Source organism: Rhizophagus irregularis, chromosome 22 (genome assembly GCF_026210795.1).
Source record: "Rhizophagus irregularis chromosome 22, complete sequence".
NCBI lineage: Eukaryota > Fungi > Glomeromycota > Glomeromycetes > Glomerales > Glomeraceae > Rhizophagus > Rhizophagus irregularis.
In genome coordinates, this window is record NC_089450.1 from 1,682,171 (window position 1) to 1,709,021 (window position 26,851).

Below are 26,851 nucleotides of genomic sequence, written 5' to 3' on the forward strand. Positions count from 1 at the left end.
ATTTTGCATAAATATAAAATTAGTAATGATTGTATTAAATCAGTTAATAGATAAAATAATTATAGATTTTAAAATACTAATATGGAAAATTAAGGAAGTTTTATATAGTAAATAATTTACTATAATGAAAAAAAATTCAGGTACAGATTTTTTTTATATATAATAAAATAATCTTTAGTATAGTGAATTTCTTACTATAATGAATTTTAATTTCTAATGGCTTTTTATTTGAAAAGATATTTTATTTTATAAAAAATGTTTAAATATTTAATATTATTTTAGGGTAACATTATTTGACGACCCGTCACCATGGCGATACTCAAATTTTTTTTTAGTTGTACTACGTAATTTTTATACTTTAATTTTTATGACATTTATAATAATTTGTAACCGTAATTTGAATAGCAATTATAGGTATTCATGAACGAAATTTGACTCATTTTTTATTGGATTTATTCATATACTGTACTACTGTACTTCGTTAGCTTTAATAGTAATAATAACAGTAAATCACATGTGATTAGAAGCATATTAACGCATTTGAATAAAGCTTACCTTTCAAACACTTCATTCTCTTTATTAGCATTATCCAATTTTTCCTTACAAGTTTTGCTATTATGTCCTTTTGTTTACACAATTTACATGTGTATTGAGTTTTAGTATTAGATAACTCTAAAGTATTTTTCATTCTCTTGTTTGATTTAGGACGACCTTTTGGCCTTCTTTCAACAGGATTTCGAATATTCATGATATTATCACTTTCGCCGTTGTTATTACTGTTACTAACACCACCATTACTATTATCAACAACAATTCTTGGCTGTAATTTTTTTTGAATTGACAGAAAAACCTCACAAAGTTCTCGGTAAGTATCCTCATTGTTGTTTTCAATTACATCAACCATTACTTTTCTTCCTAAACCCCAAAGTTCTCCAAACTTACGTTTTTTTGATATAGATTTAGTTATTTCAGTATTTATTGCCGAAGCTCCAACTTGAATAGCAGATCCATTTGAATTCAAAAATTGTGTTGGCAGAGAATGCGTCTTTAATGCCGACATTTTCGTTGAAGAAATGGCAACAAATTCTTTATTTGATATATCAGTCCCTTGAAGTATATCTTTATACCAACGCTGGTTATCAAACCAACTGTGAAATCTAGCAGTAGACGTAAGAGTCATTACACGGTAAAAATGGCGACATGGATAACCATGGGTCTTGTTGATCATACACGTGCAGAGAAAGGTACATTATTCAAAAGACATACAAAGCGGATGTCTTTTGGCTTGTTAAATATACAACCTCCCATACTTCAAGAATCAATGAGGTATCTTCTAAAAATAAACTTATTTGTACTTGTGGGCAATCAAATAGGTTATCAATACATTGATTTGACTCGTCAAGTATCTAAGTAGGAGTTAATAAATTATTTTTTAAAAATTATTGCCGTTAGAAAGCAAATTAAGCTAAAATTAATAGCGTAAGGGCAGTGACATTTATTACGTAATATTTTAGGGGGTGGGAGGGTATTTAAAGGTCATATAACATATAAGTGTAACGTAAGATTTTTCATATTACATGGGGGTGGGGGAGTATGGGCTTATAGTAAATGGATATTACGTAATAAATGTCACTGCCCTAAGTCTTACCATTTCCTTAGAATGCAAAATTTCAAGCTCAATTTCCACAGCATGATAATAAAGACTTAGTTCCATTTGTTCCTCCTGCTTCTTCATAATATTTGGCATTACAAATTCATTCAGCTGCTGTAGTACTAGGTCAAAAATAGATGTTGATACATTTTGAGGTCTGATTTGAGGTATAGTTTGATGCCAATTTATGAATTCGCAATAGTCAACTTCTTCTTGATATCTCTCTAATGCATCAAATAATTCACATAATGAAAGGTTTGAATTTCCAAAAAGCCGTTTTAATACTGAATTTTCACCTTCATTGCGAGAAGTTGTTTGTGCACCAGCAGTAAAATATTTGCTAGTAAAAGCTCGTGCCCATGATTGAAAATTACATCCTAAAGACCTTATCAAATAATCTTTAGCTTGTGGGTAATTCTGTAGTAATATCTCCTACCTTTTATTGAATGAACAAATACATAAATTAATTACAATATACTTTCTATTAAAATCAATAAACAAATGAACAATTAAATTTATTTAATTTCAAAGCACAATAAACAAAATTCTACAATAGATGATATACTGTAAAACAATGGAAGAATTTGAATAGACTATGATAAAAAAATAATGGAGTCTAATGAAACAATGATAGAGCCTAGTGATTACAACAAAAAAATTAATGATGGAGTCTAATTAAAAAATGACAAAGTCTAATGATTACAATGAAAAGGTTAATGGAATTACAATAAAAAAACAATGGTAGGAATGGCAAAATTGTAAGTACAATAGAAAATTTGTAAAACAATTTAACACAATAAGTATACCTTTCGTTAAACTGTTTTTCTGTTAAACTGTTTCTTGTCATGTAAAAGTCCTTCATAAAATTATCAAAATTAGATCCAAGCTTCCCCTTAATTGCTTTGGCAAGTTTTGGCCTATATGCCAAATACAATGCATATGAAAAGTATCAGGAAATAGTGTTGCAACAGCACCACTAACTGCTGGATCACTATCTGTAACAAAAACTTTCGGCGATATACCGGTAGCCTCTTTTACACATTGAAAAACCCATTCATATGAGAATTGTGTCTCATCATCAACAATTGCCTGAGCTACAATTCGTGTTTTCAAATTGTTATCAGGTGGAACAAAGATGGATAATGGTCGATTATAACGGTTAGTTTTACAAGTATTATCATGCATTATCACATCATGATAACGTAACCATAATATTTGTTGTTCTGGACTCATCCAAAAAAGATGAGTTAATGAAGAAGTAATAGGATCTAATTTCATTGAGACTACCCATCGAGGATCTTCTATTTTTTTTTTGTGGAGTCTTTTAGCAAGATTCCCGCATCTGCTTCACCTGGTGCTTGATTCACGACGAAATTTACTAATAGCATTATAAAGATCTGGTCTATGTATTCTAATTTTAAATTTTTCTCTAATAATTCGATATTGTATAGTTGCATCTGCCTTAGCAACAACTGTTAAAAAGCGAATTTCTTCCATAATCTCATCTGATAATTTTCGTAATGTAGGGACAAATTTAATTGCTGATGGATGAAGCTCATGACCGACATGTTGATCATGTAAAGTTGTGACCTCAAGACAACCTTTACTTTTTTTTGCCCAAATATTTACTCTCCATTGGACATTCAACTCGGCAAGATGAAGTTTGTCTTTTCGATGATTTGGACTTAGCTTTTCCAGTATGGCGACACAAGTATGTTCGTTTTGTTATTTCTTGTGTTGTTTTATCTACCCTTCCTCCTCCACCAATTCTTACTCCATGGCCTTTGGTAGCAGCGTATTTTTTCATAAAATTTGCTACACAATCCCAATTATGAAAGGTTCTTGCCAACATAAAGCTTCATAGTATCCTCCTCCTCCTCCTTCTCCTCTTCCTCCTCTTCCTCCTCTTCCTCCCCTTCGGCAATATCTTCAATTTCATATTCATTATCGGACATGCCATTTAAACTATAGTAACAAAAGGCATAGCTAATATCATTAGATATATTCTAACTACCTAAGAAAATCTCTATTACTTAACCTGTCAGTATCAGAAAATTCTTCCGCACTATCATATTCCAACAAAGCTTCTAATTCGGCGTCTTGAATGTTTTTTTCCATAATACACAATTGTAAGTTAAAAAACAAAGGTAAAGTGTGTGTAATTAGTTTTAAAAGAAGTAAACAAGCAGTTTATTGTCAAATAATCAAGGTAAAATATGTATTTTAGTTAAGAAATACAGGCCATTTATTCTGAATAAACGTGAATAAAACAAACAAGAGTGAAAAAAAAAAATTAGTTATTGGTATTTGGTAATACGATGGTCACGCGCGTGATTATTATGAATATGTACGCGTGTGATAATATGTGATAACTCGCGATCTATCATATGCATGATGTCATAAATATACGTGTAATACAAAATTATATGATTTATTTATAGGGGTCGCCATGGCAACCCGGGTCGCCAGCTACATTTTGCCATTATTTTATATATAATTTACTTTATACTTAAGTATAAATTTGTATTTTAAACTTCATTAATATACTTTTCTATAAATTAATTCTAATTTTAGCATTATATATATAAAAATCTGCTATAATAATTTTAATATTACTATTCTTTTTAATATAATATTATATTGTGTTTACTATTTATACAAATATAATTATATTGAATGCCAAAATAAGTTTAACAATCATATTTAATTGAATTAATTAAACTAATTATTATTAAAAATTTTTCTGCATTTAGTAAGTAATAAACTATTAAAATTCCACATAACTAAATTTCCAAAACCCTATAATAATTTATATAAAATATCTTCATTTTAATTAAAGGATTTTAACTGTGATATAAATTATTGATTTCTACACTAGATGTTAAAACACTTATTATTTTGTAATTGAAATGTTGTAATTAATACTATTATTATCCTCAAGTTTTTAAAAGTCATCATGCTATTGTAAGCATTTATATTTTATAATTTTGTAACTTGTAAATAATGTGACAACCACTAAATTAAACGTTTATTTATTTTTTACAAAAAGAAATTATTGGAGCAACAAGTGTTTTATTTTAATATTAATAAAAATTAAATCTAAGATATGTAAATATGGAAAACATTAGTGTTAAGTAATTCATCAGTAATTCAACAAAGTACAATCAGAAATTCTGGATAGATATTACGAAATTAAGATATGAATACTTTTGGTAAGGAAGCAGATTCAGATATTCGTTTTTTTTTTATTCGGATTTTATTAGCATCATAAATTATTGTCACTTATTATTATTATATCCAAAATATAATTATTGGGGAATAAAAAATTCTGTTAAACATTAGTGTTGACTAACATTATGTTAATTCTGGCTTACTTATATAAATTACGTAAAATTAAAAATGTACTATTTAAGAAAATTGTTGTGATTTGATTCCTTTTTTTTTGCAATTGTTATTATACAAGTTTAGTTATGTAAGCATACAATTTATTCTTATTTAACGTATTAATTTTGATGGTATTAATTATTTGACTAATATTTTTACATTCAAATACCATGTTATTAAATGCATAAATTTTTACGTAGATGGAATTACTTTTATTCCCATTCCATAGTATCATCAAATCCAAAAGTTTCTTCAAAATTTTCTAAAGTTATTACTTCAACCTATTTAAATTTACAGATTAATATATATAAAAATATGCGAAAATCCCAACTTTGAAAACATATACTTACACCAGGAATTTTGGGACAAAAAGGCATTTCTTTATTATGCGCTATAAGAATACAATGCCTTGGTGATTTAATAATATTAGCTTCAACTTCAAATGAATATGAAAACAATAATGCGTAATAAATTCTAGAAATATTGTTGTCGTTTTGTTTTTTTAACTATGTTTCAATAAATAAATGAGACTTTATTAATGTTTATTTATCAAAAGTCTTTAAAATCAACTGTAGCCTGTAGGTTATTTACCTTTCTCCACAAAAATAAATCGAAATAATGAAAATTAATCCCGCTTTCATCAAATGAATTATTACTATTATATAAATAATTATTAGTAAAAGAAAAATGAATATACAAAAAACTTCATATTAATACCTTTTTAAATCATAATCTATCAAAGCACTTAGATTATAGTTGCAGTATTTTATTTCCGGGTCCATTAGAATTTTCCACTCTACACCATTTTCCTTTTGCTAATGAAGAGCAAAAATATTTAGTTTATATAATATGCAGCACGTTTGTATTTATGTACAATGTTTCTTAATTCCTTACATATTCAATAACTTCAAAAATCCTTTGCAAGCCATTTTTTTCTTCCAGCAATACTCTTGTCGTAACAGATAAAATACCTCCTATTCATAATGAAAATAATGAAAATTGGTATTAAATATTATAATTTTATAACAAATAAGATTTCCTGTGACCTGAAACAAAGTACTCTTCGAATTTGATAGGTTCTTGTTGTTTGAAATCCCAGCCATATACTAGGAATTTACATTGCTCTTGATGTTTTAGTTTGATCAAGTTTGGCATGAAATTGATTTGATCCAACATTAAAACATGAACCTATATAAAATTCCATAACAAAGATTACTTTTTGATTCTTTTGTCACATATTTAAGTAGAAATAAATATTATTTCACACCAAAACCAAGTCCATTTTATCACAATCATAATTCGGAAAATAATTTGCTCCTAAAACCTTCATCACTGTGATTATACTATCTGTTTCGCCAAGTTTGGGTCTTGCGTATACGGTAAAGTTCGGTTTTTTTTTACATAACTTTGTTATGATATCATTATAATCACCAGTATGCAATTCCGTCTTTGCTTTACAATAATTTGTATCATAAGTTGTTTCATTATCAAGCGCCTTTATCAAAGGTTGTTGAATAAGCAAATAATTTTGCTTAATCTTAATATTCCTGGCCACGAGAAATAAATGTTCTTGATTGAATTGGTTCTTATATATCCATCGATAATCGGAAAATACGAAAAGATGTAATCCGTTATAATCGTTTTCCAGTCGAATAAACGCGACCTAAAATATTTATAAAATTATGATGATACAGAATTTTTAAAAAATAAATTCTTAATAATCAATACCAATTTATGAAACATCATATGATCCTGTTCATCTTTCAAATTGCCGCTTTCACATTCCATTATAAGAACATCACCTAGTTCTTTATCTTCACCTATCAAAGATAAAGCATATGACAATGGCACAGTATTAGCCATACAAAAAACGTTATTAGATCCTAGCTTATCCCTATAGAAGAATTGAGAAAAATTTTAGTACAATATAAAAATTAATTATTGAAGGAAACTACTTGATTTCTTACGAAATAGCATTATAACCTGGTCCTTCCTTTAAAGTCTTAATAATTACTTTTGCTACAAATTCTCTCGTTTTTCCCTTTAATAAAATGCCATTCCATTGCTTCCATTGCCTAAGAAGAAAAAAATAAATATATTACTAGTTTATAAACTATTATTTACTGCGCCACGTACAAGGTTTCCAACTGCCGTTTATTTGATGTTCGCAAGGCGCTCCTTAGAATGGGTTTGGGTGTAGCCTTGAGTTTTATTGGGCTATAATTATTTGTATTCTCAAGCTGTATCTCTTTTGTTAAAGTTTGTACTTGCAGAAATTCATCATTAGAAAAAGTTTTAGCGTTAACTAATTCTTGAGCAAATTTTACAGATTTCAATTTTGAATCATAATTATAGTTATCTGTGTTGTTTCTTGGTGAAGAATTAACAAAAGTAGTAGGACATGAATTTTGTTGCATAAATACTGTCTTATCTTCAGAATCCTGGTAGTCATTAGATACTATTTCATTATCTTTATTATTGGACTGAGCCTATTTTAATCAACGATTGAATTAAAGAAATTTACTAAAATTAATGAAATATTATATTAAAAACCTTACTTCTAATTCTTTTAGACGTTCTTCGCGTTCTTCCTTTTCTCTCTTTTGTTGAAATTTGAGTATCAGTCCTTCCGCACGTTTTATATTCTTCACAGGCTCCCATTGCGGCTCAAATGATTTATCTATAAAGACATTATAAATGAAATTTTGAATAAAATTTAACATATTTGCAAAATTTTAACTCTAAAAAAAATTTTTATCAAAAAAAAAAATACCTTCAAATACTACTTTTGCATATTGTTCACCAAATACAAATCTAATATCAATAATTTCACTAATATAAAGTGGTACTCTCTTATTTGATGAATTATCTGTCGCATTAATCAAACTTGAATTTTGTTGGTCAGATTCAATTGAAGCAATTAAAGGTAATGATTCTTTTGAAGAATCTTTAAGACTATAATAATATCGATTTATTTTTTAGAAATAAAATATATTGTTTAACAAAATTTGATAGTTATATATGATCCTAAGATACCTGGTTTTTGCTGGTTGTCTTCTTTTTAAAGGCATCTTGATAATAATAAAATCAAAGTTATTATTACAAAAAAGATATAAAGAAATATATAAATAAAATGGAATGATAATTTATTTAAAAAATAAGTAATGATTTCATCAAATTAATTACGGCTTAGTCTATATTTAAGTCTGCAAAATTTTTAAATGTCTTGTCATTATACTATTAATAATTACATAATGTAGTAATGTCATATCGTCATACTTTAGTTATCATATTAAATATTACATACTTTGATAGGTTTGAAAAAATTCTTGATTAATACGAACAAAATGGACCCAGAGAAGAAAAGAAAACGAGAAAACTCAAACGAAGAAAAAGTAGTCTTAAACATTGGCGGTATTAAAGTAAGAAAATATTTGTTGATAATTTAATGCTACGTTTTATTAAAAAAAGAAGATTGACATTTTCTCTTATCTATCGTTCAAGTATGAAACATTACAATCAACTTTGACAGCACGTCCTGATACACTTCTTGGAACCATGTTTCAAGAAAGGAATCAAATGATGCTCCATCCAACCAACAATAACGAATATTTCTTTGATAGGAATGGTCGGGCTTTTCATTATATTATGGAATTCTATCGTACCGGCAAGATAACATGGGATCCAATTAATTATCAACATCAACATCAATATCAAGCTGATGAAAATACAATTTGTTTTACAGTGAATAAACAAGAACTTGATGAAGAATTAGATTACTTTCAAATCCCGTTTACTAACTCGAAACTTCATCAAGTACACGCAAAACTTAGAGAAGATATTGATGAATTTGTGGATCTTATAATTGATTTGGTTTATGAAGGAATGAGAATGTGGGAAGAATACATTTTAATTCACGTGTATAAAAATCGGAAAAGCTTACACTTGGTTTGGTTCCCATGCCAAAGTGTATGTCGAAATGTGAAATTAACTCCGTTTTCTTTTAGTATCCTGTCACTTTTCCAAGATAAGTTTAGAGACAAATTAAAAGCTTCTCTTCCAGGATTACAGTACGGATACGAACTCGTTGCACAAAATAATAATATTTATTATTGTTTGGAATTGACCCCTAATTATAAATTTTAAAATCAAGTTAGGTAGGTTTATTTTTTTCACTGTCGCTTCACAAAATAAATTTAGGAGAAAAATTTAGCTATATATTCTAAAATAAAAGTTTTAAAGTATTCATAATAATCAAAATAACTTTTTGATGGTTAAAACGGCAAATCATAAATTACGAGTACATTCGTGTAACACAAAATTTTATACTACGCACAAACTTCATGTATATCGAATCGAAATCTTTAAACTTTCCTTCATATTAACACTTTATTTGCTATTTATTACATGAAACACCGTGAACTTGTTATTCTTTAATAACCCTAAAATAATGACAATAATAAATGGACGTTATTTTTGTAGGATTAATTTTGTAGTATTTAGACCAAGATCAAATGAAAGAACGGGCTATTCACAAATTTAAAAGAACGAATCAAAGATAATATAAATAATTCTCAGTTATTCTTGTATGTTACAGATACAGAGAAATAATCATCGTTATCTGCAACATAAATTTTTTACTAATCTAAACTGAAACGAGAAAAGATTTGCATATCAATATTTATGTGTTACCCAATTAAATTGGATAAACCAAAAAATTTTTGCTAATTTATGCTAATATAAACTGAAACATATTTGATGAATCGTAAAAGCAGATTAGCTTTACACGAAACTTACTTCTCCTTTTTTTTTTGTTTTTTATTGTTATACATCTACTTGTTTCCCAGGTAAATTGAAAGATTTAAAATTTTTCCTTGAAACGATTCTAATTTGATTCTACATATTCACGTGATAAATACTGGATTTAATTGATCTATGCATGGATTGCATTGATTAGATAATGAATTATTAACGTAACACGACATTTTTATTTCATGGATTTAAATTCAAATTTCTAATATTGTAAAACAATATAACTTTTACGTGTAATAAATATTTAACGCGTTTCAAAAAATAAAAAAAAAAATTTTTTTTCTTGAATGAAACTTTTAATTTAACTTCCTTTTTTTTTAAAAAAAAAAAATTAATGCCAAGATAATTTTATGCATATACAAACATAATGTAAGATAATTGTGTAAAATTACATCGGTACAGGATGGAATTAAATATATGGTAAGCAAATCAATTTTTGATAAGAATGTATTGAAACAAAAAAAGTTTATCTTTAATGTTGTGTTACGTTACTGTTTATCCATATTTAAATTCAAAATGTTACCGCCAATTAATTAAAAAGGAAAGTGAATTCTTTATAAAATGAACTTGATTTTCCCATAACTAAAAAAAAAATAATTTTTTCTCTCTTTGGAAATTTTTAAAAAATGTCAACTAACAATAGTGATAATAATAATAATCAGGTTGCTAATGCTAATTCATTTTGGTATGAACCTTTATTAGATCGTGGTTTAGTTCCAGATTTTGTGCTTCGAATGGCGATTCGATCTTTATTAAAGGAAAGATTGGATTGGATTAATTTAGGTGAAGTGGAAAAAAATTGTCAAAGAAAATTTGACTTTGTTAATTCATTGAAAGAAAGACCCATTGCCGAACACACCGATAAAGCTAATGAACAGCATTATGAGGTAAGAATAATTAATTCGTGATATATATAGTTTAAATTATTAAAATTTTCTATTTTATAGGTTTCAACAGAATTTATAAAAGTTTGCTTGGGAAAAAGAATGAAATATTCTTCTTGTCTATTTCCTAAAGGTAAGTAACTATAGTTTTTACGTTCGAAAAATGATGAATTTAAAGTAATTTATATGTTATTTAGGAAACGAAAGCCTGGACATAGCAGAGGAAGCTATGTTAGAATCCTATTGCGTTAAAGCCCAAGTATCAGATGGAATGGAAATCCTTGATTTAGGTTGTGGTTGGGGAAGTTTAAGTTTGTATTTGTGCGAGGTATGATAATTAAGTGATTTTGATTATTTAATCTCGTTTGATACTTGTTTGATTTGAATAAAATCAATAATTTTGGTGTGTATTATAAAAAGAGATCCTAATTATAATCATTGTTGTCATCGTACCATTAAATCTATTTTTAGAAATATCCCAACGCAAAAATTACAGCATTATCGAATTCAAGCACTCAAAGAGAATACATTGAATCAATTGCAAAACAAAATGGCTTTGAAAATTTAAAAGTCATCACTGCAAATATCAAAGAATTTGATTTTGATTCCTCAAATCAGTAAGTATTTTGTTGTTGTTTTTTGCAAGTATAATAATCTGAAATTAAAATTTCCTTCCATAGATTTGATCGTATTATGACAGTTGAAATGTTTGAACATATGAAAAATTATGAATTTTTATTTGAGAAAATTTCAAAGTGGATAAAACCAAAGGGATTGTTATTTATTCATGTATTTTGTCATGTTGATCAACCATATGATTTTACCCTTGGAGATGGTTGGATGTCAAAATATTTTTTTACGGGTGGAACGATGCCTTCCGTTGATTTGTTTCTTTATTTTCAACGCCAATTACGTTTGGTTAATCAATGGGTTGTTAATGGTAAACATTATGGCAAAACATCTGAAGAATGGTTAAAGTTATTAGATAAAAATAAGAAACCCGCGATGGAATATCTTGCTAAAACTTATGGTAAGATAATTTAAATTTTTTGTAAATATTTATATATATACATATCATTAATAATTATATTGATATTTTTTTTTTTAAAAAAAAAAACAGGAAAGGAAAATGCTGTTGTTTGGTATTACAGATGGAGAACATTTTATCTTGCTGTTGCTGAAATGTTTAATTATGATAATGGAAATATTTGGTGTGTTGGTCATTATTTGTTTGAAAAAGAATAATTTATTCTAATATAGATCGGGTTATTAAGATAGAATATCTAGTTTTTTTAAGGATTTTTTTTAGTGAATTCTTGTATAATATTAAAATAAAAATATTATTTCACACTGTACTGTGCCGAATCATTCATTAATGAGTAGTGAAAAACGATTGGATGATCATAATACTTTTATGTAAATCCACCATTATTTTTTTTTTTGCGAATTGCCCACGTGTTGAAGAGGAATAGTTCTATTTGATAAAATTTATTGTCAGTTTACTATTATTAAATTTCATGGATCTAACTTCTTATTGGATGTCGATCAATAATTTATTTCTTTAAGTCAACATTGCATAAATAATCGCAATAATAGCCATCTTAATATTCCACGCACATAATTTACAGTAACTTCGTACATAATTTACGGTACTTCGTTACTCAATATTTCCATTTTGAAATTTACATTTCATTCTCAAATTTTCCCAAAAAAGTATCTTGTATTGCCCTCATTTCCATAATTTTTTCACATATTCTTTTTCCATAGCATTCTCATACATTGAGATCATATCTCCCAACATTTCCTTTATGCATAATTAGATGTACGGGTAAGTAGCGTCTAAGGCTGAAATTTTGCGCTACTTTTTTGGCCGAAATTAATAAATATTTTTTTCGCCATGTTTATTCTTATTTAATCTCGTACAACCATCTAATCGATCATATATTGATAAGAAATGTTTTGGTTAAAGTAGAGATCCATTCTCAATATTCTTTTCATCTTAAATTCTTTTCTTTTTATTTTTACCTTCTAAAAAGAAATAATATTTTAAATTTTAATAAAATAGTATAAATTACAACATATATATGCATTATGCAACACAAAAGAAACTAATATTATTTGTGAGATATGATATAAATTATTTTTTTTTCCCTTGCATAAAAATTTACGAAAAATTCCGATAATTTTACACAAAAAAATCTTCGCGTCTTAGGCTTACCTCCGTGAAGCACAACAATAAGAAATTGGGGGAAATATGTATTTTTTTTTTTGTTTTAAAAAAAAAAATTTTAATTTATTATTATTTATTAAAGTAACTATATTAAAATAAACAAGTTTTCTCCTTTTACGTAATCACTAATGTTAATTATAAAGTACATTATTAATAATTATAATTGGAAAGTTAAAAAAAAAAACTATTATATAGTACAAAATGAAAGAATGCAAATATATCACAAATAACTAATTTTACAATGGTATTGAAATGCGCTGACTTGATAGTTATGATGGTTAAGCCGTTAGAGGCTTTAAGCTTGACCTCGTAATATGCATGAATCGATTTTATGAATCTTCGCTCTACAAAGAATTATTTTGAACTTTTAACTAATAAATAAAAAAAAATAAATTGTGTTAATAAATGTAGTCCGTAAAAATTATTAAAAACAAAAAAAAAATAAATTAAATTAAAATAAAATCAATTATAAAGTTTTATTCCCTATTCTCCAGCAAGTTAAAATAAATTTGAACATGCTTTGGTTTGTGAATAATCGATTACATTAAATTACAAAACGATCTATTACCGATACTTACATTATGACATAAAACTTGGAATACTTCGTAATCGTCGACAGCAAATTTAGGGGTATTCGTAATCGCATGTCTATAACATCTTGATTTAGCAGAACAATTTTCCTCATTAAATTGTCTTCTCATATCTAAATCAGTTTTACCAAAACAAGGACCAAAAGAAGGATCATCATAGATGGCCTCATTTCCAGGAGTGACGCGACTTAATTTTGCTTCGTCAACATTTCCACGATTACCAAAAGAAAATAAAAAACTATCTTTTGTATATTGCCAACGTTTTGTCTTTAAACTTCTCCAACCGATAGGATTATATCCACCAATAATTTGACCAGATCCACGAATTTTTAATACAACAACATTTGGACCTTTATAATCACATTTTTCATGAAATACTTTGGGTGTGAATCCATCTCTACTTCCTCTTAATAATAATTTAAATTCATATCTAACTCTGGTAGAATTATTTGGTGAATTCGTTTGTACTTCAATCCAATCAGGAATTTTTGATGCTTGTTGTGGTTTTATAAGAGCTGAATCGATTGAAATTATTGGTTTTCTTGGAGGTAAAAGAGAAAAATTTTCGAAATTTTCGGGATCGTTTTGAAAGTCTGTAATGGTTTGTTCTAATTCTAATGGTAAAATATCCTTTAAAGGCCAAATTTTATCATAAAATTCTCCTTTAGTAAATTCTGAAAATCTAATTAAGGGAATACATTCTTTTAATATATTACCCAAATCTTGTAAATCTTGATTATTCCAATTTAATAAATCTATTGAAATGGTAATATTAGTAGTAATATTATTATTAACAGTAATAGTGGTATCATTATTATTGTCATTATTATCATTATTATCATTATTATTAATATTATTATCATCAGAAGTATTGTTAATATAAGTTTCTTTTTCTTCTTTAAAATATTCTTTTTGTTGTTGTAATTGAACTATTCCCCATTTAATTAAATAATCCCAAAGTTCAATTTCCTCAATTTGTAAATTTTCTTGATTTAATAAGGCAACAAGAATATAATCTTCAAAATTTAAAAATTCTTTACTATCAAAAATTATTTTTGGGTCCCAACAAATTTTATCCATACAATAATTTTGTAAATCTTTACATGTTTCCCTTTTAAAGGCAACATGTAAAACTGTCGAAAAGTTCTTTTTTAACCATTCGGTTTTTACGTTAATTAAATGATCTTGAATTTGAACAAGTAATTCATTGATTAAAAGTTCATCAGATGCTATTAACAGATCAAGTATCGTTGAACCATCGTGTTGATCCAAAGGTAAATTTTTCGTATAAAAGTATCTAAAGTAAAAATTTTAACAAAAGTTTAATGAAAAAATATAATATAATATAGTATATATATATATACGTATTAGATTTTCTAACATATTAAAAAAAAAAAACTTACTCTAATATAATATAAAATACTGCATAAGTTATATTTGGTTTCTTTAGAATGATCTTTTCATCTTCTTTTTTAGCCCATGTCGTTGATAAAGCAACACGAAAATACGGAGAATTTTCCTTTAAAATACTAGAATGAACAAAAATTTTTTTAAAGTTAGGAAATTCTCCGGCCTGGATGACAACATCGGCATCAGATAAATTTCCAAAGTATGCGAAATTATTAGACATGTTTTTTGAGGGTAATTTATAATAATATGAGTATAGGGGATAAGTATGTGTATATTATATATATTATGTGTGTTATTATGAAAAATATGAAAAAAAAAGATGAATCTATTTTATTTATAAAATTCGGTTTTTATGGTTTTTTTTTTTAATTTTGACTTTTGAAGGGGACATCTTTGTCTTTTTATATTAAAAGACCACTTCGTCTTTTCATTATTTCCCATTGTTTATTCAAACACAACATTTTTATTTAGCCTGCCAAAATAAAATGTTGGACGTGGTTCCACACTTTTACGATCAACATGCGTGATGTAACAGATATTTTTACGGTAAATCTTAACTAGACTAAATACTTGTTTGTGGCTTTTAAGATTAAATAAAAAAAAAATTTTTCCATCATAAATAATTATAAGTAACATGATATTATATAATTAATACTGACAAAATGACATCAATTCATTGTTATTCCCTACTTAAGCTTATAAGCTTATAATTTGGCTTTTTCGAAAAAAAAAATTTTTGCCGGATCAATCATTGAAACTTCCAGTTATAACCCGCAGCGGAATTGCACCCGACATGCAGGATGTTACACCATCATGGCGGATTTTTCGATTTAAACGTATCACAAGAAAAAAAACTTGATTTGCAAAAAGATTATTATTTTAGATTTGGTTAGTCATATTTATTATTATAAATAAATTTGAAACACGCGGGAATACTCGAATTACAAACAAAATTTATCAAATGTTCAACTACAACGCACAAACAATATCCCTCAAAGTTAAAGAATAAGAGTTCATGATTTTGTGAAACAATAAAAAGGTTTCCCCCTCAAAATTTGATTCCATTATAGTATTTAATATAATTTACTATTTTTGGTTTTGTATATAAGTAGATAATTAGCATTCCGTATAAAATATTCCTCTAAAAACAATTTTTTGGGATTTATAATATCCGAATACCTTACATGAGGTTAGTAGATCGATTTGCAAAGATACCCGAGTCCGCGATATACGGTATTACGACATTTGCACATTTCCTCACATGATGTTTATTAAGAATAATGGGTCGGGTAATTTATGATAAAAATAACCTATACGCGTCCTTTTATTATATCATTTTCCTTTTAAAGGAAAAGTTAATTTTGTCTAATCAAATTAACTGACTTTCCTCACAGGATTCATCATTTTGACATAATATCATGCGATTTTGATTTTTCTTAATCTATTTATTTCTATTTATTTACATTTTTTTGTCATTCTCAATGAATCGTAAACATTTCAACAGCCTACATTTAAATCATCTTCTCTTTCTTGCAAAAAAGTTCAACTTAAAAAAATATATTGCGTCACAGCCCAAAGTATTGTATATAATCATCTAGGCAATGATTTTCTGAATATTAAGAGTTTAAGACTATTATGGTACGAAAGTTGCGTTATTTAATTCTGATACTGCAATGCGCCACATAAATAATTCTATTTATTAGTAAATAATCATGATATAATTACTCTCACCCATTCTTTGTTTGTCCCTTAAAATATGAACTTTAAATTAAAGAGCTTAATTGTTTTCTTTCTTTATTAAATAAAATTAAAATTATAAGATTAATAATTAATTATTCCAAAATTTTCAAGAAGTTGCTGAAGAAGTTGTCGTTTTATTTCATAAGCTTGAATATATTATTTGAGCATGTAGATAAAATTTGAAGAGAACATAGAATTGAAGAAAAAGTAAATATTTTAAAAATTATATTTTTTTACTTTATATCATTTAGCTCTAATTTTAATAGTAACTTTATTCAATTATTTTTTTGAAACTAGGATATAATCAAACCCAACTAGAACTTAAAAGCAATAACGTTCAAATAGAAATGGATTGAGTAAATTCTGATCAGCTATCATAATCTTTTTGAAGATAGAACAATCCGAGCTCATAATGCGAGTTGGAATTGGATTTAGAAGAAATTATGGGTAAAGATTGTTAGCTTTACAAAAGAAATGTTCCGAATGAATAGCGAGCATCAAACACAAATAAGGTAGTTATATAAGAAAAATAATAGTTTATGATAAAAAGTCAAAAACATGCCAGAGTTAGTTCTCGAATTAATGTATACTTTTTATTTATCAGACGTAATCCTTTTATCAAGTAATGAATTTGCCAATTAAACCTTTTATAAAATTATAGATATTGGATCACTTATTTTATCAAATAAAATACTATACTTTTATGAAATAAATATTTTTGCTTCTTCGCTTAACTTTTTTTCACAAATTTTCAATGTCCAGAGCTAGCTAGTAAAATAAAATGAAAGTAATAAAAATACTGGAGTAGTTGACGTCTAAAAGGAGTCATATGATGACAGTTCCTTCCACTACTCCGCATTAGCTATCTATGTTCTTGTTAATTTTACATAAATCATTATTATCTAGTGTAGTGATATAACTATCCTTCTTATTAACATTCCTTTCATAAAACTCTTACTATAGTCTTCTTAATTTTCTCCCAAGTCCACGAATTCCATTGCCACATGAAGACACATCCAAGTTGAATATTTTTTCAGTCCTAATTCGATCAAAATTTACTTGAATTGGGTTCAGACAGTTGAATCTGATAATTTAAAAAAGATATTGATATCAAGTCTGTATTCAGTCATAACAAAAAAATTAGTAAATCAACTTCTTCGATCATGGAAGGCAAACAATAATTACTTACCAGAAGACTCCCGGAAGAAGAGCTATTTTTATTTTATTCTAAAGAGTGGTAATCCGTGTCCAATACAATTATTAAACAAAGTGAACTATCTGGTATAAAGAACTAGATTATTATCCCGACGCACCCTTCGGATAGCACAATTTTAACAGTAAAACTACGCTACTGAGAAAATGAATGACTATTCACCGAAAAAGATTGTATGCGATGATCTTGGGAATTATAATGGGAAAGGTCCAAAATCACGTGATTTCTATTTGCTAAGAAAATTTTTATTAAATGATAAATACAAGGGTGTGAACAAAGTTCTTGGCACATGACGTTTTTACACTATCCCGTTTGCTTAAGCAAACATCTTAAGGCCTATCTATTCCTAAATTCTAATCAAGATTATTCAACGATCTTACCCTTCTCGTTACCTATGGTAACAGCCGAGTCCGGCTTTCAGTGTGCCTCATCCAACAACCAAACAATATGGCTGAGAATTTTCCATATGTTCGGCATTATATACAACGAAAACTGATTTCAAGTGTGCATTTCATAAAATAAAGATCGGTTACAATCTCCATACTCTATCCATACTATATTCATCATCGATTACGTTAGCTTTGCGTTTACGACACGTTAGGTATGATTCCAGCTTGCGCAAAGCTTTGTTTAAAGTCATCTTTTTTGACTTCGACTAATTCCGTTATCTTCCAGTTGAACGACATTCTATCGCAAAATCGAGGTTTTCTTGCCTGTTATATCCCATGACAAGTTTTCCAGTATGATTTTGAAATTATTCTCGTACAATGATACCGCTGGCTAGGTAACAATACAAATAGATAGATTTGTCATATGCTATGTCAATGGGTGGTCTTTTTGCGAAGGTTCAATCACTTAGGTTAGCAGAATCACGTGAAAAAAATAGGATACGCGTCAATACTAGGATTCGAAGACCGTAACGGAATTGACACTTTCGGAAAGGTCCATTCGTTAAATGGCTTTGATGGAGCCTCAATGAATACAGTAAATTTAAGTTGATACTAGCGAATGCAACATCTCTCGGAATGAGACATCGTTCCTAGGATAATATCTATCCCCATCGTTCATGAAGCTAAATATCGCTCCATCATTCTCAAGTGCCGGTGGCTGGTATATGTAATCTTTAAGGTCTTTGGGTCGCATGTTCGATATTCACTGTCTACTTGGATGCAATGGCCTGTTACAAAAATTCTCACGAAGTCTCTTGATTCTTTATGGACATCATGACATCATGAACGGACTTGTTGATCAAATTCCCGAAGCGAGGCGAGCTCCTCAAGCAGTTCCTGTTCACTGCTCGAAGTGGCGGCAGTCACGGGCGGTTCGATATGCCTGAATACATTCTTCGGCTGATGAGTCAGGAAAGTATTTCGAAAATTTTCTTATTAAAAGGAGTCGGTATTGTGAGCAAGAGTTTTCTCAATTGATCGTCATGATAGCCAAAAATTTCTACTTTCCATAACTTTAAGTCCTTCGCTTTGACGTTTTCGGGAATATCTATCTCCTCTCTAATAATTTCAAAAAATAACTCGCCATCTATCAATGCTAGAAAGATGATTTTGATACCATTCGAACCATCTCGACGAAACGATCCTAATGGCGAGTTATTGTGACTTTTATGAGGCCCCCAACAAGCTCATTTCCATTAATATGGACAGGAAAAGCGTTTCGCGGTCGTATTTCATTCGACAAGTCAGAGTAAAGTGATAAATATTTCAGGTTGTATACTATTTTTTGTGAAATAATGGTGCAAACTAGGACAAATGAGATGAAATTTTATTTGCGAAAAAAAAACAGAGGTAAGGGTTAGTGATCAACTGATCATTCACGTGTGATCAACCATATTTGTAATCGTGAAGACACTACAGTATAAGTCATTTAATAAATCATTTTGTGGTATCAACCCTTAAACTTATTCCTTTCAACCCATTCCAAATCAGTAAAATCTATATGGTTATCAGTTGTGTATGGTGTGACAATCAAAAAAAAATTTTTTTGATATTTTTTTATATAAGCCGCTAAAAATTTTTTAGAGAAACAATTTATTCTCTGAATTATTTTTTGTTTAAGAGAATAAAATGTTATTGGACAATTCGATACTTGATACAATTTATAATGATTATTTGATACCATTTGCTTATCATGCAAATGTTACAGTGCAAAATAATAAGTTAATTGCACCTTTTGTTAAAGAGGTTTCAGTTAATACAATTTTATATTTATGTGCAATTGTAACCTTTAGTATACCACTATTATATATCTTAAATTCAATTCTTGTAAGTATTTTTTAGTTATTTAATATATTTTACATTTTAATTTACCGAGATTAAAAAAAAATGATTAATGATTAATTATGTATTAATAATAAAGTATGTTAAACGTAAACAAAATGAACCCCCAATTGTACCTTATTGGATTCCAGTTATTGGTTCAGCGATAACTATGGGAATGGATCCAATCAAATTCTACAGAAAATATCAACAAGAAGTAAGAATTTGGTTCTAAAGTTAATTTTAATATTAAAATTTTTCAATTTGAGTAATAATTATTTTTATATAGTATGGAAATTATTTTACATTTATATTACTGGGTAAAAGAATGGTAACATGTTTAGGGTCTGAAGGAAATAATTTTGTATTCAATGCAAAATTAGCAAATGCATCAGCTGAAGCAGCTTATAAATCTTTAACCGTACCTGTATTTGGTAAAGGTGTTGTTTATGATGTACATAATTCTGTACTCATGGAACAAAAAAAGTAAGTTATATTTTTCCAGGTTATTTAAAATAACAATGGGAAAATCTGAACTTTTTCTTTAATTAATAGATTTGTTAAAGCTGGATTATCAAATGAAAATTTAAGAGCATATGTACCAATGATTGAAATGGAAACTAAAAATTATTTTTCAAGATGGAATAAACAATCAGACATTCAAGACGTTCATAAAGCAACTGCTGAACTAATTATTATGACAGCATCTAAGTGCTTATTGGGAGAAGAAGTCCGTTCAAAATTAGATGAGTCATGTAATTATGTAATCTAATGATCGTTATATTATTTGTTTAAATCCACATAATAAATTTATTAATGTTTCTTTTTTTTGTTTATTAATAGTTGCTCAAATATTTCATGATTTGGATGGAGGGTTTAAACCAGTTAATTTCTTATTTGAAGATTTACCACTTCCTTCGAATAAATTAAGAGATCAAGCACATGTTAAAATGCGACATTTCTTTATGGATATTATGAAAGATCGTAGAGAAAAAGGAATTACAGATCGTACAGATATTATGCAATATTTAACAACACATTGTCAATATAAAGATGGAAGAAAATTATCAGATGAAGAATCAGCCCATATTATGATAGCAATGCTAATGGCAGGACAACATACTTCGTCCACTACAACGGCATGGGCATTGCTTTATTTAGCATCACAACCTAATTTATTTAATGAATTACGTAAAGAACAAATTGAAGTATTTGGAAGTTTGGATGAACCATTAACATTTGATGGTATTAAAAAACTTACACTTCATGATAATGTCGTTAGAGAATCTCTTAGATTACGTCCTCCTATTTTTAATGTTATAAGAAAAGTACTTAGAGATTTACCTATTCCTGGTACTCAATATGTCATACCAAAGGATTCTTATATTCAATCTATACTTGCTATTTCTCATCGTTCTGAAGGATATTTTGAAAATGCCGAAACGTTTAATCCTAACAGATGGGTTGACTTTGATCAAAATGTTAAAGAAAGGGATGACGATCTGGTTGATTATGGTTTTGGTGTTTTACATTCTGCTAGTGCAAAATCTCCTTTTCTTCCATTTGGTGCAGGTAAGCTTTAACAAGAAATTTCTTTTCTATTAAAGATAGACTAGCGTATTAATCTCATATGTATGTATATATTTTTTTAGGACGACATAGATGTATTGGTGAACCATTTGCTTATTTACAGATAAAAACCATTATTGCTGTATTCGTTAGAATGTTTGATCTTGAATTATATAAAAATAAATTTCCTGAATGTGATTTTACTACAATGATAGTTCAACCTAAAGATCCTTTAGTACAATATACTAGACGAGATAATTAGTATTATATTGTAAATTATATTGAAATGTAATTTTACATACGATATATTATATATTAACTAAAATTATTCAACAAATTGAATACAATTTACAATTAAAATTATTTATAATAAAAAATTGTAATCAAAAGTTACAACTTTTTACACTTGTTAATTCTTTGTGATAAGTGGCTAGCTACAAACAAATTATAATAAAGAAAGTTAATATATAATTTTGTTAAATTCTAATCAATTTTTTGAATAAATTGTATTTTTTTTTTTTAACCACAATGCATTTGATAGTTTATTAAATAGCGAAAAAGTATCGGTAGAATACAAAAAGTAAAAAATAACCTAAACTAACTCTAACATAATTAACACTCGTCATGCTAAAGAGCACCCCACGTGTGCACTATTGGGTGAAATTTTTGCTCAGAGGTGAATAAATTGTATTTATTAATTAATAAAAACAATTTAACCTTGTAAAATTTAATTTACCTAATATTTTTGTTTAAAACTTGTAAAAAGGCATTGCTAAATCTCACACCTCTCACACCAGCTTTAGCAAATATTAATGGGCAGAATTTCATGACATTTTTAATTCTGCCCAAAATTTTATCCTAATTCTAATCATATTTTTTTAAAATACAAGAAATTGAAATAGAAAACTTTTTTTCAGATACAAATAGATTTCTTTTAATTATAAAATCATTTAATCTGAAATAAATATTAAAAAAAACTTAGTTTTAACTACTATAATATCATTTAATTTTTACTAAAATTTGTAATTATTAAAATTAAAAGAGTATTACTAAATCTTACTGCAAATAATTCTTACCATACAACCACTAGCAAATATTAATGAGGTAATATTTTTAATTTTACTCTAATTTTAGTAAAATAATTATCAGCAGTAATATTTGTCAATATTTAAATAGTATATATTTATTAGAATTTTGCTAACTTTCTCTTTAGGAGATGTCACCTAGGTAACGTCATGTCGTCACCTGTACTAAAAATTAAAATTTATAACTTTTATAACAAAATTTTATTTTTAAAATGACATCATCAAATTTAATAACTCCAGCAAACCCAAACCTTACCTTAATCCTAACCCCTAATCATAATCCTAATCCAAACTCTAATCCTAATCCCCTAACCCAATCCCTAACCCTAACTCTAACTCTAACTAATCTACATGATTTAATTTTACATAAGTGATATCACCTGGATTAAATCACATGGAAAGAAAACTAGTCTTATACTATTTATTAAAATAATTTTTTACAAATAAGCTTTTGCATTTTTTTATTAAGCTATTTAAATATTGTTTTTTTTAAAAATTATTTTCAAATTATTATTTTTTATAATATAATTTTATTTATTATTGTAAATTTTCAATTAAATATATTTGGTATAAATTATAGGCCAATTTTAAAAGAAATGAAAAGTACCAAATGTATAAAATAAATTATGTTTTATATAATCTATAAGTTCTACTTAATTAACTTAATTATAAATGTTACTGAACTTATAAAATAAAAATATATATGATTTAAAAATGTAACTGGAAAGGTAGTAATCTTAAAAATTTTATGATGACTTTTATTAGAAGTAAGCGAAGTCTTAACACTGCTAAAAGCTGTAGTGAAATCATGTAAACTATCACAGATTCTTTGAACCCTTTAATTAAATTCTCAAAATAAAACTAATATATTTGCTTCAGAAAAAAAAAACACTAAAAGAATAAGAAAAAATTTCTGAAATACAAAAGTATATTTTAGTTATTTATTTTACAGTAATTTATTATTTATATAAATAAAATTATACTTTATTTAGGAATTAACCAAAAAAGAAATTGCTTATAATTCTATAAAAAATCAATCTTATCATAATATAAGCAATTTAATTCATAATAAAAATTCTAGTATTGTATTTATTTACTCTAATATGAATTTTCAACATGAATTATATTCTTCCACTAATATTTTGTAAAATTTACATGATTCACATATTTTTTTTTTAACAGTTTTTCTTATATTTTTCCTTTTACTTAATATTTTACAGTTTTTTTTTAATAACAATCAACTTTTATATAATCCTTATACAGTCAAACCTTGATATAGCGAACCCTTGATATAGTGAATTTTTCAAATAACTATAATAAATTTCCCCTTGCTATAATGAATTAACCAAACAAATCTCTTAAAATCTTCACTATAGTCCTATAATGAAGTTGAGGTCTGGAACCTAGAGTTCATTATAACAAGAGTTGACTGTATATACTAACTGCTAACTCACTTTTCAGACTCTTTGCTTACAGATTTACAATCACATAAATCACTTAATATGTTAAATTCACCTTTTTTCATGATAATTCACATAACTTACCTAATTTTTAATATATTTGGCTTCACATTATAAAGTTATTTAAATAAATAAATAATTGTTCATTTTTCTTAATAATGAGAAATTTTTTTTTCATAGAAAAATCTTTGAAATAAAATGAAATAAATATATAATAATAAAGAATAAAATAATAAATAAAGAAAAATTAAAATAAAAAAATATAAAAGTGGGCATTTTAATAAAATATCACTTTACGAATTTTGAAATTTTTTTGTCTAAAAAGATGTATATCTGATTATACAAGAAAATAGCACAAGAAAAATACATAAAAAGGGATGCATATTGTTGCATAATTTGATCATATAAGAAAATAATACGTAATTATATAAAAATAATACATTTGCGTCAAAGTGAAATAATGTCATTTGTATGTAAATTGCGTATCCAATATTTTATTTAAATAAGGTATATATGAAATAGACCAATAACCTATTGCCTCAACTTTTAAACTATCAGATATCTGGTCATGATATCATGAACAAAACATTAATATAAAACCTGATATATAAAAAGTTGATATCAGAAACTGTGATCATGGGTGTAATACTGTCATAATAAATATATAGTATGTAATTATAAATTTTTATGACTTAGTACATGAAATAAATTTACTTATTTAAATATTACATTCAGATTATTTTATTTTTTTTCTTCATGTTATCATGTATTATTTTCACCAAATATACATAAAAAGTAAAAATGCCAATTATTTTCTGAATGCTTCAATAATCTTAGATACTATAATAAGGAAAAATGCAGGGATAATCTTTTTTTAACAATTTTTATAGCTTATTAACCTGTTATTTGTGAAAATATATATCTTTTTAGAAGCAATCAAAAAAACCTTTATTTAAGAGTTTCTTAAATTTCTGACAATTTAGAATGAGAGGAAACAGAGCACAGTTGATACAACCAAAATGCCAGAAATTAAAAAGAAATGCAACATACAGATGTTAAGGAATTTTCAGGTAAATATATTTTATTTAAGTTATACTACTACTGACTATCCTGCTAATTGTATGCTAGGTTGCTAGTAATGAGAAAGATTATGTGCTTATTGGTGAGCAGTATTGTAATAGTATGTTAGTATTTGTACTTACCAACTACTTTACTGGTTATATGCTGGCAGTGAAAAAGGTTGCATACTTGTTGATTAGTATATAGTATTGGTAGTCTATCTTATGAGTTGCATGCTCATAAAGGAAAGGTTATGTGCTTATTCATCAGCTATATTTCTAGAGTTTTGTCATATTTCTTTATATACAAAATGATTATTAATTATCATTTAATTTAATTTTTATAAGGATAAAAAAAATTAAAGGAAATAAATTGTTTTTGAAATCTGCAGATTAAGTAACAAAACATTAATATGAGCTTTAAATTAGTTAAGAAAAGAAGGGAATTGCTTGAAAATAAACAAGTAAGTTTTTTTAAAATGAGTGACTTTTACTTTTTTATACCTTCTAACAATATTGTTTAAATAAAGGACGAATTGAAGAACTGAATTTGTCTTAAACAGATTAGTATATTATCTTTATAACTAATTTTATGATTATAATATCTGAAAATTCATTTTATTTTAAACTTGACATGTTTTGGATATGTTGATATAGGGCATGCCAGAAATTACATGATTTAGTAGGTAGGTAGGGTCAGGTCCTGCAATCAGGTGTCACAATATACCTTTTATGGTAATACTAGTATATTTTTTATAATAAATAATATATAATTTGTTTATTAAAAAGCTTTTTTCAAAATTATCTCACCATCTAAAAAGAGGTCTACAAAATAAAAAAAAGTTTATGCAAATTGAATTATTGGATAGTAAAATAATTGTATTATAATATATATGTAATATATAATAGTAATTTATTTATTAATAAGACTTTTTGCAATTAACTTACTATCTAGCAGTTCAATTTTAATGAATTTTTTTTTGTTTTGTAAAGCATAAAGTAGTCTATAAAACAAAAAAAAGTTTATGTAAATTGGATTATTGGATAGTGAAATAATTGTATTATAATATATATATAATATATAGTAATTTATTTATTAATAAGTTTTTTTGCAATTATTTCACCATCTAGCAGTCCAATTTCAAATTTTTTTATTTTATAAAGCATAAATGGGCTACAAAATGAAAAAAGTTTATGCAAATTGAATTATTAAATAGCAAACTAATTGTATTATAATATATATATATTAATATAATATATTATATATTATATGTATTTTTTTAGCCAATCAGAATTCAATCACATGATGGGTAAGAAGGATCAGGTCTTTAATTGAGCATAATCACATGATTTCTGGTATACCCCTAAAGACCTGAAATTAGTGTCTCTCAGTACAAAAAATTTTTACCAGAAAATACTTATTAGATGAGTTTAGTGAATATACTTATAAGGAGTCAGTAATAATCAATTCTTTAAAGTTGATTAATTGTAAGAC

General features: G+C 26.7%; 6 protein-coding genes across 6 annotated transcripts; 3 read left to right on the forward strand and 3 right to left on the reverse strand.

The window, feature by feature from the left end:
- Positions 1 to 5,247: 5,247 nt before the first annotated feature.
- OCT59_014636 (uncharacterized protein) lies at positions 5,248 to 8,106 on the reverse strand (the record flags this gene model as incomplete). The annotated part of the gene is made up of 13 exons (XM_025323725.1): positions 5,248 to 5,316; positions 5,386 to 5,541; positions 5,627 to 5,690; positions 5,753 to 5,850; positions 5,930 to 6,009; positions 6,082 to 6,223; positions 6,303 to 6,698; positions 6,764 to 6,929; positions 7,003 to 7,110; positions 7,172 to 7,524; positions 7,594 to 7,715; positions 7,809 to 7,990; positions 8,072 to 8,106. The coding sequence occupies 13 exons, from the start codon at positions 8,104 to 8,106 to the stop codon at positions 5,248 to 5,250; spliced, it is 1,971 nt and encodes a 656-aa protein (XP_025190104.1).
- Positions 8,107 to 8,382: 276 nt separating this feature from the next.
- OCT59_014637 (uncharacterized protein) lies at positions 8,383 to 9,181 on the forward strand (the record flags this gene model as incomplete). Its single annotated transcript, XM_066150151.1, has 2 exons — positions 8,383 to 8,457; positions 8,540 to 9,181. 2 exons carry the CDS (start codon positions 8,383 to 8,385, stop codon positions 9,179 to 9,181), a joined length of 717 nt encoding a protein of 238 aa, XP_066002349.1.
- A 1,292-nt stretch (positions 9,182 to 10,473) lies between these two features.
- Positions 10,474 to 11,976, forward strand: OCT59_014638 (uncharacterized protein; the record flags this gene model as incomplete). The annotated part of the gene is made up of 6 exons (XM_025312258.2): positions 10,474 to 10,734; positions 10,795 to 10,864; positions 10,929 to 11,059; positions 11,203 to 11,348; positions 11,412 to 11,761; positions 11,852 to 11,976. The coding sequence occupies 6 exons, from the start codon at positions 10,474 to 10,476 to the stop codon at positions 11,974 to 11,976; spliced, it is 1,083 nt and encodes a 360-aa protein (XP_025190102.1).
- A 1,329-nt stretch (positions 11,977 to 13,305) lies between these two features.
- Positions 13,306 to 14,631, reverse strand: OCT59_014639 (uncharacterized protein; the record flags this gene model as incomplete). The annotated part of the gene is made up of 2 exons (XM_025312257.2): positions 13,306 to 13,332; positions 13,540 to 14,631. The coding sequence occupies 2 exons, from the start codon at positions 14,629 to 14,631 to the stop codon at positions 13,306 to 13,308; spliced, it is 1,119 nt and encodes a 372-aa protein (XP_025190101.2).
- Positions 14,632 to 17,749: 3,118 nt separating this feature from the next.
- OCT59_014640 (uncharacterized protein) lies at positions 17,750 to 18,554 on the reverse strand (the record flags this gene model as incomplete). Its single annotated transcript, XM_066150154.1, has 5 exons — positions 17,750 to 17,817; positions 17,891 to 17,912; positions 18,077 to 18,147; positions 18,295 to 18,328; positions 18,459 to 18,554. 5 exons carry the CDS (start codon positions 18,552 to 18,554, stop codon positions 17,750 to 17,752), a joined length of 291 nt encoding a protein of 96 aa, XP_066002350.1.
- Positions 18,555 to 19,958: 1,404 nt separating this feature from the next.
- On the forward strand, positions 19,959 to 22,164 carry OCT59_014641 (uncharacterized protein). The gene is made up of 6 exons (XM_025323346.2): positions 19,959 to 20,190; positions 20,285 to 20,401; positions 20,474 to 20,670; positions 20,740 to 20,939; positions 21,028 to 21,756; positions 21,837 to 22,164. Exons 1-6 carry the CDS (start codon positions 19,993 to 19,995, stop codon positions 22,013 to 22,015), a joined length of 1,620 nt encoding a protein of 539 aa, XP_025190100.1. The 5' UTR covers positions 19,959 to 19,992; the 3' UTR covers positions 22,016 to 22,164.
- Positions 22,165 to 26,851: the final 4,687 nt, after the last annotated feature.